The sequence below is a fragment of the Megalopta genalis genome, chromosome 6 (genome assembly GCF_051020955.1).
Source record: "Megalopta genalis isolate 19385.01 chromosome 6, iyMegGena1_principal, whole genome shotgun sequence".
NCBI classification, from domain to species: Eukaryota; Metazoa; Arthropoda; class Insecta; order Hymenoptera; family Halictidae; genus Megalopta; species Megalopta genalis.
Genome location: NC_135018.1, coordinates 5,520,885 through 5,536,426, shown reverse-complemented (window position 1 = coordinate 5,536,426; position 15,542 = coordinate 5,520,885). Strand labels below are relative to the sequence as shown.

Genomic DNA, 15,542 nt, shown 5'->3' with positions numbered 1-15,542 from the left:
TGGTCGACGGTGGCGCCGCCGAGGGACGCCGAGGGACGCCGTGCGGCATGCGTCATAACGCCACCGCCTTCGATCGGCCGCCATTTTTTTTTTGAAGCGCGTTACTAACCCCCTGAAAACATTCCACCCCGGACGCTACTTCCCGATCGGGACAGCTCAGGACCGTGTTCCTGTGGCCCCCGAAAAAATCGGCTCAGTCGATCCTCGAATGGCCACTCTTTTTTTTCGTCATTCTCTGTTTGACCAACGTGCTCCCGAATTTGGCAACACAGCGCCTCCAGAAAGTCTCCACACATCGAATTTCGGATTTTCACCCTTACGTGGCCGATGGAATTATTTGCTCAGATTTGACAATTCATTTTTACGACAAATCTATGCTATCTTCCTGGTTTTACATTCGCTAAACGCAAATATGTTAGAATAGTAATCGATGTCGTCGAATGTTAACTTTTCGATTGCAATTTGATTGAAGAGAATTCTTTGACTTTATGAGAATTTTACGGCTGATGACCATGGCTGATGAGTCGAAGTCGTGGCAGTTACAATTTCGTAAGAAATAGTCGTACGGCAATGATCTTGGTCTCGTTTTAAAGCTTGAATCATCTATTTTTGCGACATATCGTCTGTTTTCTTTTAACCTTGTTTTGCGTAACGCAGCAGATGTGAGATCGAAGACATGCTGTTTCTTGACGATAACGCGGATTGAAACGTTTATATACACGTTGGACAATTTTCTTCGCGATTGATCTTTACGTGGATTTGATGATTGAAGTCTCCTCTTTTCTAGAATAACCTCTTTACACAGATTAAAACTGCTCTCCCTTTTGCAACAATACCTGAAACTTTGGTATGCGTATAAGTTACACAGATTTACGAAACGCATTTACTAAATTTTCGTCAGAGGCTCAGATAAAAAAGTTGAAAAGAATGAAAGTTTTTTCGTCATTCTATGCAGTAGCAAAATTTTTAAAAAGCATTCTAGTTATGGTCTTGTAGACCAGTCCCTCTGTCATCTAACAAAACATTCAAGTCATTTAGTCTAGTTCTAAAACAAGTTATTACAACGCTAAGGAAGCCCCACTAAAATTCTGAAAACTCCAGAAACCCGAAACGCGAATGTTTCCCGTTCAATTCATTGAAAACCGGCGAATACGCCGAAGAGCCGCGCACGTGAAAAAATTGAACAACAAACGATACCGAAACCTCATAAAACCGAAGTCTAATAAACCTTGTGTTTCACGTCTTACATTATAAACGAACGAATTTCCAATTCCTCATTTAAATCAGCCTCGGATACACGTGAACGATCGAAATTGCCATTACCAATGATCACGGTTCCATCGAGCGAACATTCGATTACGAAGAAAACCATGGGCTCCCGTCAAAACCGAGGTTATTTATTATACAAAATCGTTGTCAATTGTGAAACGAGTCCGCGTCGAACAACCGGGCAGTCCGCGTGTTTAATTATAGAGGCCCCTTATTCGCCCGTTCGGCAGCATGCATAACAATAAACTATAACAGGGTGGCAAATTGAAATTCGCAGTTGCCAACACAGGCCGGACAATGGCCGGCGCACAAAAGCCATGAAATCGACGAAACCGATGTACACATTTTCGGCGTGAAAGCCGAAAGCTCTTCGATCATCGCTCGAATCTTCTCGCGATGATAAACATCGGGACTTCTCGTCGCGGGGATCGGAGGACGGGCAACGGTGGCTACGGGCCGCGACTTTCACTTGTCGTTTAAGTAAATTCAGATTCCGCTTAAACCGATTAACAACGGCCCCTTGCAGTTAATCGAGTTCCAGCGGCGCGGCCCGAACGATAAACGGATAATCTTCCGCCGGAGAGGGCTCTCAAAGCGACGAAAATCTTGAGGAGGGCGGGAACCCGATGAAATTGTCTTAACGACCCGGCGACCTCCGGGAAAAATCGTGGATGAATGAGGGGAGGGGGGAATCGGGAATCCGGGGCGGAAAAATCACGCGAGCCGGCACTGAAGTGTGCAACAGAGTGCCGTGACCCGGCCGAGTGTCGTCCGATTATCACGTTACATGACGCAACGCGAGTGCGAGATTGTTACCAATATAATAGATTTATTTTATTAACAATATCAATAACATACACGGACAACGCTATTATGTCGGTTAATGAAACGCGATCCTGTGGACGACGACAGATCGAACCGTCGCGATCGTGCACAGGACGACGCACCGATATCGCTGCGGCAAATAAATCTAGGCAGTTGTAAAAATCAAAAATACGTTACAAAATCTAATACTGTTACCATAAATATGTATCTTATATCTGTATGGGACGCGCACGTGGTTGCTCGCAAGCGTTCCGGACTGCTCAACGAGATTTCGAAGATTTTGGCATTACCTTTAGTTCCCGAAAAAATCTTCGTAATGACACGTTTAGAATGAACATGATGAACGTGTGTGTGTGATTTACAATTAACCGTTCCTCAGTACAAGTTCTCTGAAATCTTCTATGTAGCTTTTCTAAGTATGAAATTTAATTACATTTTACTATTCCAAGATGTTTGGAATTAATTATTCTAATGAGATTCTCTATTGTCCCTGTCTTCATTTCCAGTCTTAAAATATTGTGATTCTTAAAAGAAGCTTCTCCGAAAGGAAACTCTGAAATCTGTTTTATTATATTCATCTTACGTCAAGCGCAACAACTAGACAGCGGATTTTTATGCAAAATAAAAATTGTCTGCGTCAGTTGCACGAGACAGAAACAAAGTAGCATGTTGATCCTTTCTTTAATCACTTCAGTAGATTAAAACTAATAGATCGTCGTTTTTATATTCTTCTAATCTTTCTACTATTTTAAATTGCAACTATCCCAATTTTGCCATAAATGCACAAAATTCGCAGTCCAACAATAACTTGCAAAATAATTGCAAATATAATATGTTTTCGACATTTTTCCAAACATTTGGATTACACAGATTCGAACTGTACGCTTGAAAGTATTCTAGCAACATCTTTGCTAACAATGTTTAATTCGCAGGAATACCACCGAAAACAATCGGTATCATGGTGTAACAAAAATGTTTCGTTGCAACAGAAACACAATGGTATCTTCCAACGAAGTAGACAAAATATAAAGCACGCAATGAACAATGTCAGATCTGGTCGTGAAATGAAGAGTGTCAAAATATTTACGAACAACAGCGCGCGTCCAACCGGAGAAGCTTAAATGTTAAAGCACCTTGCGTGACGGACAGCGTTCGCAGAAAAATAAGTCAGATCTGACTTCGAAGGTGTGTGCGAATGGATGACGCATGCGCCTGGAGTCCCGTACAGCGACGTGGCGCATCTACCAAGTGAACATTGTAATTCTGAACCACGAACGCGCAGGCTCTGCTTCGCGCGGCGAGACTCTCGGCGCATGCGTCACCTACTCCCACTCCTTCGACGTCAGATCTGACTTGTTTTCCTGCGAACGCTGGTGACGGATCTCCTCGCGAGATTCTAACCGAGCAAATCGCGAACGATTTCCGCGATCATGCCAATAAACTAATGCCTTTCTCGTAATGTGAATATTCTTGAACAACCAAAACAAAGATCGGAGACATTGTATCGCACGCGGACAGTATGTGTTACCATTACGGACAGTGTGCAATGTCAGAAATTTCGAGTCAGTCTGACAGTGAAAGTAGAAAAGGCACGATAAAACGTACGTAGGTACTCTCTTGTCCAACACGAATGGACGGAACGGTTTCTGTTGCGTCAGTTTTCGCGTCCTAGATATATATATATATACCTACACTCGCCTTCTATATACTGTCGCTACTTGTACGATCATACATCGTGGTCCCTACCTCAGCTGATTCCGAGTTGCCATTCCAGCATTCGGTGTAGTCAAACGATATTGTCATACAAATCACACTCCGATATAGTTCCATAAACGTCGATTTACGTTGGTTCCGGGCTGATTTACATGTAGACAGTCACTCGTGGATGCGCCGCACGGAGCTGTTCGAAACTTGTCATCTCGAGACGTCCACTTTTGCCAATGTTGAACACGATACTCTGTCACTCCTGTATAGTATGTCATCTATAACTCCCTAGAAGCCGTTCAGTAATTTTTAATGTTGTTCCGGGAGTCCTCCATTTAAATGGCTTGTGTCTAAATCCGATGGTTTCAATAAAAATGGATTTATAGTACTTTGGGGACAGTCCAGCCATTTTGAACGGTGTTCCAAGAGTCCTCTGTGGGAGCCAGCACGACGATGACGATTCCATCGAAATTACTTGTGTCCCAAGTTTCAATAAAAATGTATTTACCATCTTAAATTGTCCATTTTCCTTGACATTGAACGCTGTACTTCCATGTCTTTATGCTATGTATCGTTTATAGTACTTTGAAGAGAGTTCAGCAATTTTTAATAGTGTTCCAAGAGTCCTATATGGAAGCCAGCACGACGATGACGATTCCATTGATATTATTTGTGTCTCAGCCCAATAGTTTCGGTAAAACTGGATATAACATCTTAAATTGTCCATTTTTCTTAACGTTGGACACTGCACTTCAGCGTCTTGATGCTACGTGTCGTTTTTAGCTCTTTAGAGTTCAGTAATTTTTAATAGTGTTCCCATGGGAGCCAATACGACGATGGTGATTAGAAATGTTGATAAGGAAATTGCTTATGGCTTAACCGAATGGTTTAAACAAAAATAGAACTTGGCATTTCGAATCGTCCTTTTTTCTCAACATTGATAACTGCACTTTATCAATTTTAATTGTACTCCAAGAGACCTCTATAAAAGCTAACACTTCGACGATGATTCTGCGCAAATTTTGTATCACTCGTACATATAACATAATTAATATATACAAAATATAATAGTTCGCTTAAAAATGATGCATGAAAATCCTGAAACGTTCGGTTTTGCAAACGTTGAAAACAATACTCTGTCGTCCCCATATGGTTCATCGTTTACCGTCCCCTGGAGGCGATTTAATAATTTTCAATAGTTTTTGTGTATATGACCCTGGAGTCTACTATGCCAGCCAAAGCAGTGACCACGATTGTGTAGGTATTATTCACGACTAAACTGCGGATCGTTATACAAACTTCGACATTTATGGACATTCTTCTAAAAATCCTGCAACGGCAAAATTCATTTAATTGCCGATGGAATCGCTTATGTCGGAACTAATTTGTGTTGCATAAATTTACAAGTGTCATAAGTGCAAGAGGCTGTGCCGTTCGCTAGTCAACCCACTAGTGCGAACAGAATTAGTGGTTGCCATTCTGAATTGTCCACTTTTGCCATCATTAAACAACAGTTACACAGTGTGTCGTTTTCAGTTCTTCAGATTCAGTTTATTCATTTCGATGGTGACAACTTTATCGAAACTTTTTATTTTGCTTATCGTCTTAAAATGTCCTCTTCTGTTAATTTGGAACACTATAATTCGTCATTCGCGTACAGCATCTAATCTTCTATGCTTCTAAAAACAGCATAATAATAATCTCCAATATGCTTCGTGGAGTTTGAGCCAAGAGTCCTCAATGCAATCGACACTCTGATAGCAATTAAAAGAAAATTATTTACGTCTACACTTCGCAGTTTATTTATTATCTCAGGACGTCCTCTTTCGCTAACTTGGAACACCATAATTCGTCGTCCACGTACAGGATCTAGTCTGTATCCATCTAAGAACATTACGATATAATCTCCAATGTTCTTCGCGAAGCTGATCCAAGAATCCTCTACAGCTGTCAACTGAATGATACCAATTGTCCCAATATCATTTACGTCTGAATCCAATATCTCGGATAGAAGTGAATCTCATCGTATCTAAACGTCCAGGTCTGACAACTTCGAACACAATATTCCGTCCTCCCCGTGCAGTGCAACGTTTACAGTCCCCCAGAGGCGGTTCAGTAATTTTTAATGGTGTTCGTGAAGGTGACCCAGGAGTCCTCTATGGGAGCTAGCACGGTGATGACGATGAGGGCTGCGCAGAACAGTACGATCACCACGAAGTACACGCCGAAGATGAATTTCCTGATCCCGGAGTGCTGTCGGACAGAATGTGAAATGAGTAAAAATACAGCCCGGCAAGATCTCCTTCCGGGGATCCTTGCTGGGAGTCTAGAAAACTTACGGGAGCATCCTGTCTGGCATCCGGATGGACCATCGAGCCGCGGGAGTGCATGTCTTTCATCGGAAACGAGTTCACCCTCTGACTGGCTTGCCTGTCAGAGGCGCAGCCGACGAACTATAACACATATCGATTCCCTTCGTTATGGTTGAACGTTCCGCGAATAGCTGAGAAACCGGGAACCGCAACCATGCAGATTTCGGGACAGTTAGAATTTTCAATGGCGCCCCATCGCCTCGATGCATAAATCCATACCACTATTTTTCAGTTCATTTCTACTGTTTGTATGAAGTTTCATCGGGACATTTTTGGGGCAGTCTTATGTCTTTGATATTGGTTCTAAGCAGGAAACAGTTTTATTTTTTATATTGATTGGGACGCTGTGATTATAATTTAACATTATCGAAGATTAAATAATGATTGTACGCAATTTTAAGCAAATTATAAACGTTACGAAACAGGAATCAGGCACAATATATTTCAGTATTTTCCAACAGTTTTATCGTTAAAATGAAGTTTTATCAGGCAAAATTTCGGGTAATTTTATGCCTTTTTGATATTGGATCCAAACGGGAAAATAGTTTTATTCTCTATATTGATTCAGGTACTGTGATTATAAATTAACATTTTTAAAGATTAAATAATGATGTAATTACTTGCGACTGATTTTGTTAGGGGAACTTAAGAGCAGTTTGTTGTTTCTGATATCATACAAAATTTCAAACATGGAGATAACTTTAAAGAAAATGTAGATAATATTCAAACAGTAAGAAGTCAATTCCGAAGATACAGTTGCGCATGTAATACAAGCCTCAGCCTCAAATATTTTAACAGAAAATTAGGAATGTAGGATTGCCTCTCTATTTGTCTGTTACTCAAAATCATACTACTTCACAAATTTAATTGTAATGGTCTACTCGTATTATTCTAAAATTATGTACGAGGGGCAAGTGAAGAATGCACTTTCGCCATTTTAATATTTTGAAATTGCTACCATAAAGTAGCAACACTTTGAAGCTTCTAAGTCTAAATAATCTTTCGTATTAAAATGAAATCTTTCAATCATGCAAACAGCAACTTGAAAAATTCAGACAACGACGAATTCGAAAATAGTTTTATATAAACCGCAACAAACTAAAACTATATTTCTGTAGAAAATTAAACAATATAGAAAAATAAATACACTTATCATCAAATATTAATAAGGAAATGAATTTTGTAAAGATTACCTAGTAATACTTGCGGATTTAAATAACACCAACAAAGCTATAACAAATATTAAATAAAACGACGATGAAAGCTGAACGTTGAACGACGTCAGATTACAATAATCACGTTATAATACTTTTCAATTTAATTTTCAATCGGGCTTGTCAACTTCGATTCATCTCGAGCACAAAGGAACTTTATAATTAACAAACAAAATAAGAGCGAAACCGTAGTGTAGATCGCCCCCCTAGAATCAGTAAACAACTGAACCAGAAGCAACGGTATCAAACGAATCAAATGAAATCTTTACAATTGTCCGATATAAATTGCAAAGGTCAGAGGTCATTGTTTGAAGGATTTAATTGTATCCAACGGAGAATCACGTGCATCGGTTGTGCTATCACGTTTACGCGCTGGACGTTCAATACCTCGGTAATTCGTGGATAAACCGCACGATAAATTTATAACGTCGTCCCTTTAGGTATGCTCGAGATCGTGCAGAGCAAGCCGAGCCTAGGCAATTTTATTAAGGCAATGAAATTATCTCTGTTTTCATTTCTTTATTACACTCTGACAATTCCCACGGCCGCGCGTAACTGGTGCATAATAAATTTCTTCAAATCCACGCACGCGGACACCGACACGCAACCCCTGAGATTTTTTCCGTTTACAAGACCCAGGTGCAACGGCCTCTGCAGGTGAAGTAACTGGGACACAGTACTATGGCACTGTGTGCTAAAAGATGATAATTGAAAGAAACCAATCGGTGGACAGTGAATCTTAAAAATTTCATTGCTAAATCGTGTTAGAAACGGATGAAAAATGCTAGCGATTTTTGATGATGTACAAATTCGCACACATGTACAGATATTGTAAGGATATGTACGTAGAAAAGTCCACAGTTTGGTAAATTCATTTTGTACATCATAAGCATTCGGTTTATAATAACAATAATTTATTCATTTGTACCGGCAGAAAAACCCTATGTTACAGAAAAAAACTAATAACAAATAGAGAGATTTTATACAGCAATCGTATAAGTACGAACAAAATGAAGGAAGTAAAAAAGAAAACAGAAAAAAGAAAGGTATCGAAATAAGTTGAAATATATACATTTCGTTACGAACGCATGCAATTCGCGATCTGTCATTCTTGCGTACTGCACATTTGACTTGCGCTTTGTATGCATTAGTCGCAGAAACGAGAATGCGAAGCTTAAGGCACCTTAAATATCGTGGCAGTGAATTTGTAATATTTCTTAACCCTGGACATCGTTAACAGACTGCGGATCCAATGAAAATTTCCGCGAGCTCCACCATTTAATATTTCAAATTAATTAGCAATTTACAAAGGTCAAAGAGAATTTTACCAGACCCGAAATAAGAATAAAACCGCATGAAAGCTACCTTGGAATTAGCATTTTGCTATGTGCACTCCACAAGTACCTAACGTCTGCATTTTACCGCTCGGATCCCGGATGGTTTTGATGATTATACAGATGGCAACTGTATTTAAACAATTATTTCTGAACTTACATAATCTTATTTTGAGTGTTACTTTGTCTAGAGATTCGCTGAGCCTTTTATCATAACAAAATAAATGATCTACAATTGCATTGAATCGCCAGAAGCTGATTCTCTATTTGAAATCTGTAATTTAACACTCGGATTGCGGATGGCACTGATGAATGCAATGATGTATAAACATGTAACGACGTTTAGCTGTACTTAAGCAATTGTTTCTGAACTTAATTAAATTAATGTTGAGTGTTACTTATATACATGTAGATACCTCGAACAAACTCAGTTAAATACTTAGGACTACATTTTGATTCAAAACTGACACGGAAACAACGTATTACTACAAAAATCGCACAAATTCAAGCAACAAATGGAAGCAAATGTCTCGGTTAATAGGTAAAAAATCGAAACTCAGCATAAACAACAAACTGCTAATTTATAAATCAATAATTAAACTTATATGGACATGCGGTACTCCAGTATGCGACATAACGACGATGAGTCACATGACAAAAATTGAATCTCACCAGTCAATAGCTCTACAATATTAAATGCTCCATGGTATGACAAGAATGAAGATATAAGAAAGGACCATGACATTTCTTTTAAATTAAAGTTCGAAATCTCTACTTTGTAGACACTGTTTCTCAATTTTATGTTAGACGCATCCTCATCACTGCAACCCTTTAAATGTGGAGTCATATCGAACATTGCCAAGTTCGACAAAATACACGGACTTTGTCAAATTTTTTTCGGAGATATCATTCACAGTCGAACGAAGTTCGATCCTTTCCCTTCAATTTAAGAAAACTGAAACGTGACTGTGATTTTTTTCCGCGAAGTTACAGCACTTTAGAGTAACGCCTGTATTTTGACCACGTTATAAGATATTGATAAATATCGTTGGGCAATTTCCATAAGTACTGAGTGTCGCCAATGTCTAGAAAACGTTTGCAGATATTCCATTCAATTTATTCGAGCTTCTTTTAGACGGACCACTCGTTTCCAGGGGACCGATACGTGAGATTGACAAGAATTACTTTAAAGTATTGTAACTTTGCGAAAAAAAAGTCGCAGCCGCATTTCTTTCCTTTTTAATATCATTACTTATAATTTAATATCGTTACTCTCACTCCGCTCGGACCGGCATCCTCGAAAAGAATCGACAAAGTTCATGCATTTCGTGAAACTCGGCAATTTTCAATGTGACAAACATTGTTTCACGTTCGAAGGGGTGCAGCGGTGAGGGTACGTCTAACTTAAAATCGAGAAAAATTATCTTATAGTAGAATCAGCTAATGTTTATCCAAAATTTGTCTATGCTATAATTTTTTTGAGCAGTCTATAAACGCCCCAAAGTCACCGAAAACCGCTGCTCCTCTAAATCGCGAGAACACCGCAAGTTGCGGGTGGCGCGACGGCGTCCCCAGTTTATAAATACCAAATATCGGCCTTACCGTAAGGATGAGATGAGTCAGAATATGGAATACCACGTAGGCGACCAGAATCCAGTCGACCCATTCCGGGAGTTTGGCCTTGTTCAGTCGGACCGCGAAGAAAATTGCGATTACTGCGAAAGGAATTTCAACGTAGCGGTTAACCCATTGTCCCGTGGAACGGTGAATAGAATGAACCGAAAAAAGGGGGAGAGAGAAAGGAAGGAAAAACGAGAAAGAAAGGAAGGTAGGAAGAGAGAAAGAGGGAAAAATGGAAAAGATAAAAGGGAGTAGAAATGATACGAAACGAGTCCCGGTATCGGGACGCCACTTACTGCCGCAAATCTGCGCCGCATTCCCAACGAACCAGTGCGCCCAATTGAAAAGCGGTCTCCTCGGTGCTCCAGGATGGGGTCTCATAGCCGCCATAAACGGCTGAACGAAGGCCAGAATCGTCGTAGCCAGGCCCAGGGACGCGTGGATGATCTCCGAGCTCCATTCACCCAGCTCGACGAAGATGATCACGAACGCCGCGATCGTCATGGACCACGTCAGGATCATGAAGAACCGATGCCACTTGAAACAGAAACGATCCTTCAGCTGCTCCGTCCTCCCGTGCTAACAGGTGAGAACAGGTGGCTGACTGCGTCTCAGCACCTCTCCCGTTATTTCGACGAGTCCAAATATAGCAATCGCTGCACCGAAATAAAACTCGTCTCCCTTTAGCGGCATGAAATTAGAGGGTTGTTTTTAGACAGAGATTGGGGATGTTGAACCGGTTGTCACTCTGCGGGAAAATATCGGAGATGTGTCTGGCGTCGTTCTAAAGCGCGAAGCATCTATTTTTGATACCCTGAACTGTTTCCCGACGGGATGAATTTTTAGCAAGATGTGCTTTTTTTCATTTTTACTCTCTTTTAGTCTCTGCGCGAGACATCGAACAAATTTGTCTATAATTATAATAACTATAACTAACCACCAAGATTGAAATTTTCCTATTGACATGGGGATATCGTACGATTTTTTTCTTGCCGTTTTATTACGCTTTAGAGGAAGTGGGTGCATGATAGAATTGAGGTTACAGCTACCTTCCATGAAAACTGATCTGAAAAACGCAGAATTTCTGCGTGATCTTAGACGTCTCTGAAGAATCGAAATAATTTTTTTCTATGGCTCCAACCACCCTTAATGTAAGGATCGAAGTTTACCCTTTTCGAAGAAAGAAAATCTCGAAGAAAGAAAGAAAATCTTACGGAAATTTTGATGTACGATTTTTTGCTACGATTTTATCGAATTTCGAGCGAAAGGGTGTACAGGGAGAGCACGAGAGAAGGTTTGTAAAATGGAACTAGAGATAAAGCACGTAGTTCCGATTGTCCCAAAAATTGATGCCGTCGTTATCAGATTGCGAGATTCAAGGATGTATGATAATTAGCAAATTTCAATTCAGCAGAAACTAAACGAACTGCGAATTCGGGGCAGAAGGCGAGAACTGACGAGGATCGAGCTGGAAAAGGCGGAATCGCGCAGCTCCCTTGGATAACGCTATAAAGGAGGGAACATTAACAGAAATTGCCGGCACCGAAACCATCAGCTCCTCGTGGGTAGACAGTAAAAGATCGTAAAGGTGCTTCGAACGCGATTACAGCATAAGTGTCCCCCGAGTATCAAAGATAAGCTTGATGTTATCCTTGGACATCAGCCAAGCTTAAGTGTTCCTCAGGCACGCTTGTGCCCTCGAGTTGTTCGCGGTGTCGAGTCAAGCGTCGCGCTGCACCACGGCAAAGTAAAACACAAACAGCAGCTTCCAATCGCGAGAATCTTTAATTACCGAACAAATGATAATCCTCAGGACGCGGCGAGAGAGAAAACCGAAATTAAAATGAAAGAACGATAATTATTAATGGGGCGCATTTCGTCGGATAAGCAGCGGTTCGCTATTGTACCGAAATTACCCAATTAAAATCTGATTGTACGAGAGCGATGATTATTCGTTCGGATGCGTTTAAATTGGCAACGGCCGTCCATTCCCGGACGGAGGAAACGATCAGACATTATCGATGGAGATGGTATTTTGTGCCTCGAGTACTTTGCAAGTGGGTTCGGACATTTACCGACTGCAATTGACCATTCGCGATGAAATATCAGCTCCGACCTGATAAACATTAATTAATGCCACGCTGGTGGAAGCATCGCGCTCAATGTTCCAAATATATCTACACATTAATAATGCTTTCCACTAATTTAATATTACACTTCTATTTTTTTTAATTTCATAGTTTTCTGTCACACGAATTATAATTCATTCAACAAGCTTATAAATATATCTACACATTAATAATACTTTCAAGTTTTACTAGTTCAATGTCGCACTCCTATTTTTTAATTTCATATTTTTTTTGTCACACGTGTTAATTCATTCAACACCATTTCCATATTCCCCCAAAACGTGCACCGAATACTCAATTTTGACTATTATCGTCTCGTGCTACATTTATACTATCAACTCTAAAATTGTTATGTCTCGAATCTAAATACATTAACGTTTTTCTATAACATTCGACAAATTTTCTATTATGAAATCTACGAAATACCTCCAGCTTTTTCACATTTATATGTTTACATCGAGGCTTTCAGTTCGAAACAGATTACGTGTACACCATTGTACTATTCATGCACCTGTTGTGGTATGAATGGTACTATTCATGTATCATTCAACCATTCATGCACCTACATGATGTGAAGAATATTTCTATTAATCATGAATGAACAACTACAATGACGAATCTATGGAAAACTGTATAAAAATACATACAAAGAAACAGTTAATATAAAAATGCACGTGTTTGGTTTTATGTAATGTGCGGAATAAGAAAATTCAGGCAGCATCGCTGTCAATGCGAAATATTCAAAAATGTTCCAGCACATAATCATGTTTCATGCATTATTATTAGACTGCGGATTTTAATCAACTAAGAATGTTGACCTATGAATTCAAGTTTATTAAAAATATGAAAAGATGAAAAAGAACTATGCTTGACTTCTAGGTCTTGCAATCGATGCAGCGATGGTATTGTTTTATATAGCTTAACTATGTGCTCTGTAATAATTTCTCTCGCAGCTAACAGTGACTCAAAAACTGTAACTTAAAATATACAATAAAAAACACAATAAATAATACTTAAACCTACCATTAATAATTGCTCTAGAACTCTGGCTTATGTTCACTTAATTGTTTACTATGTTTACTTTTCTGTTTACTTAATTACTGTCTTAATAACGCCAGTCTATAATTTACAAATTCTCTTCGATAATTTCAACTCTTCTTTCCTTGAAATTATATTTATGGGGAATTCATTGAATAAACTTGACACACCGGACATATATTATAATTAAAATCGTTAAAACTCTGAATAAATACATGCTCGTTATTTTAATGAAGCAATATAAAGCGACTGCTGTTAGTGCTCCGCGGACCTAGTTAAACGTTCCGAACTTTTCTGCGACATTTGCTCGACTCACAGAAGCACGCTGTAATTCTTCGCTACCGAAAAATCTCCTCGTACAATTTCCCCAACCACTGCATCAGCAACATTGCTCCAATGCTTCGTGGTAGCAAAACGTAAAAAGCCTACAGGTGCCTATTCAGGGTTCAGAGTCTTATGCAGCAGGTGCCATTCAGCAATTACCGCCTCAAAATAGCATTTCAGACCCGTGAAACGAAACCGGAGCACCAAAGCCGACTCGGTTTAGTACATATTGAACTTGATCCCGTCAGTAATTATCAGGCCGAGCTTCTGTACGCCGTTGCTGCGATTAAACCCTTGATCCGGAGGAATCACGGACCCACTGGCAGCAGCGATCGACCCGATATCGTCGAATAGACGGCGTCGGAGCCGTGCATCGCGTCTATGGTTTCGAATCCGGTCCGATCCGTTCGCACGAAAAATTGGCTACTTACGGCGAACCAATGGTCCTTTCCGCACAACTGCGAGCTGACCCAGGTCTGCCGGTAGTATCTGGCCAGCAGGATGCCGATCGAAGCCGTGCCGATCCAGGAGGCAAGCATCAGCGCGCCATGCACACGAATCAGCACGTTGCTGGCAGTTGTGTAGCCGCCCACGTCCGATAACAATTTCGCGCCGCCGGTCGCATCGTACGCCGTGTCATGGAAACCGACACCGTTACCTAGACAGTGTCACGTGTGTCAGCCATTTTTTCCACGATTTCTCCATCACAGTTTGCTCTCGAAACGTTCCAGCTTAGTCTCGTTATGCTCATTCTTACCCCCTTGGGATTCTGGATGTCTCGAGGCTGAATTATGGCTTTGGTTTCAATCGAACGATTATAATAATTTTTTAAGATCATTGTTTTCACTGCAATGGAATATTTTATGCACTTGTGGACCGTAATGGACTATAAGGAACAGTAACGTAAAAGGTTAATGAGAAAAATTAAACTCTTCGATTAAAAGATGCATTAGAGAAAAACTAATGTAAAATTGTAATTGCCCATTGCCATTGAGCCAGAATGTATAAAGATCGGTACATTAGTGATTATTTTATCAGTCTGAATCAGTGTAAGTCAGTCTAAAGCAGTTTGAACCAGTTCAAGTTAGTTCGAAACAGTCTACATCGGTTTGAACCGGTTTGAGTCAGTTTGAATTAGTCTAAATCAATCCGAATCAATCTCAATCGGTTTGAGCCAGTCTAAATCAGTTTGAACCAATCCAAAGTCAATTTAAATTGGTCTAAATAAGTTTGAATCAATTTAAGTCAGTTTGAAACAGCCCAAACCAGTATAAATCAGTCTAAATCCGTTTAAATCTGTCTGAATCAGTTCGAACCAATCTAAATCGGTTCCAATCAGTCTAAAGCAGTTTAAGTCAAATTGAAATAGCCTAAATCAGTTTAAATTGGTCTAAATCAGTTTAAATCGCGCCAAATCAGTCTAAATCCGTTCAAGTCCGTTTAAATCCGTCTACATAAGCCTAAATCAGTCTAAATCCGTCTAAATTTGCGTAAATCTGTCTAAATCTGTCTAAATCCGTCTAAGCCCATCTAAATCGACCTGAATCACTCCGAATCCTGTCTAAAACAATCCGAATCAATCTAAATCCACAAATGCTCGACTAAATAATTGAAAAATACATCTCATAAAAGTAGAACCTGCCGCCTCAAATGTCCCAAGCGCTGAAAAGGACTAGAAACCACAGCTGGAAAGATTAATGAATATCAGAGAAA

The 15,542-nt window shown here is 39.9% G+C and overlaps 1 protein-coding gene across 1 annotated transcript in view; it reads right to left on the bottom strand.

Moving 5' to 3' along the window:
* Nucleotides 1-2,531: 2,531 nt before the first annotated feature.
* Nucleotides 2,532-15,542, bottom strand: part of LOC117223746 (putative ferric-chelate reductase 1 homolog) — a 57,309-nt gene continuing 44,298 nt past the window's right edge. The window contains exons 8-12 of the mRNA XM_033476220.2: nucleotides 14,261-14,487; nucleotides 10,635-10,875; nucleotides 10,321-10,433; nucleotides 6,138-6,251; nucleotides 2,532-6,051 (exon numbers count right to left, since the gene is read on the bottom strand). Of these exons, the coding sequence (XP_033332111.1) occupies nucleotides 5,911-6,051; nucleotides 6,138-6,251; nucleotides 10,321-10,433; nucleotides 10,635-10,875; nucleotides 14,261-14,487 (836 nt within the window). The 3' untranslated portion in view covers nucleotides 2,532-5,910. The remainder of the gene's footprint in view (nucleotides 6,052-6,137; nucleotides 6,252-10,320; nucleotides 10,434-10,634; nucleotides 10,876-14,260; nucleotides 14,488-15,542) is intronic.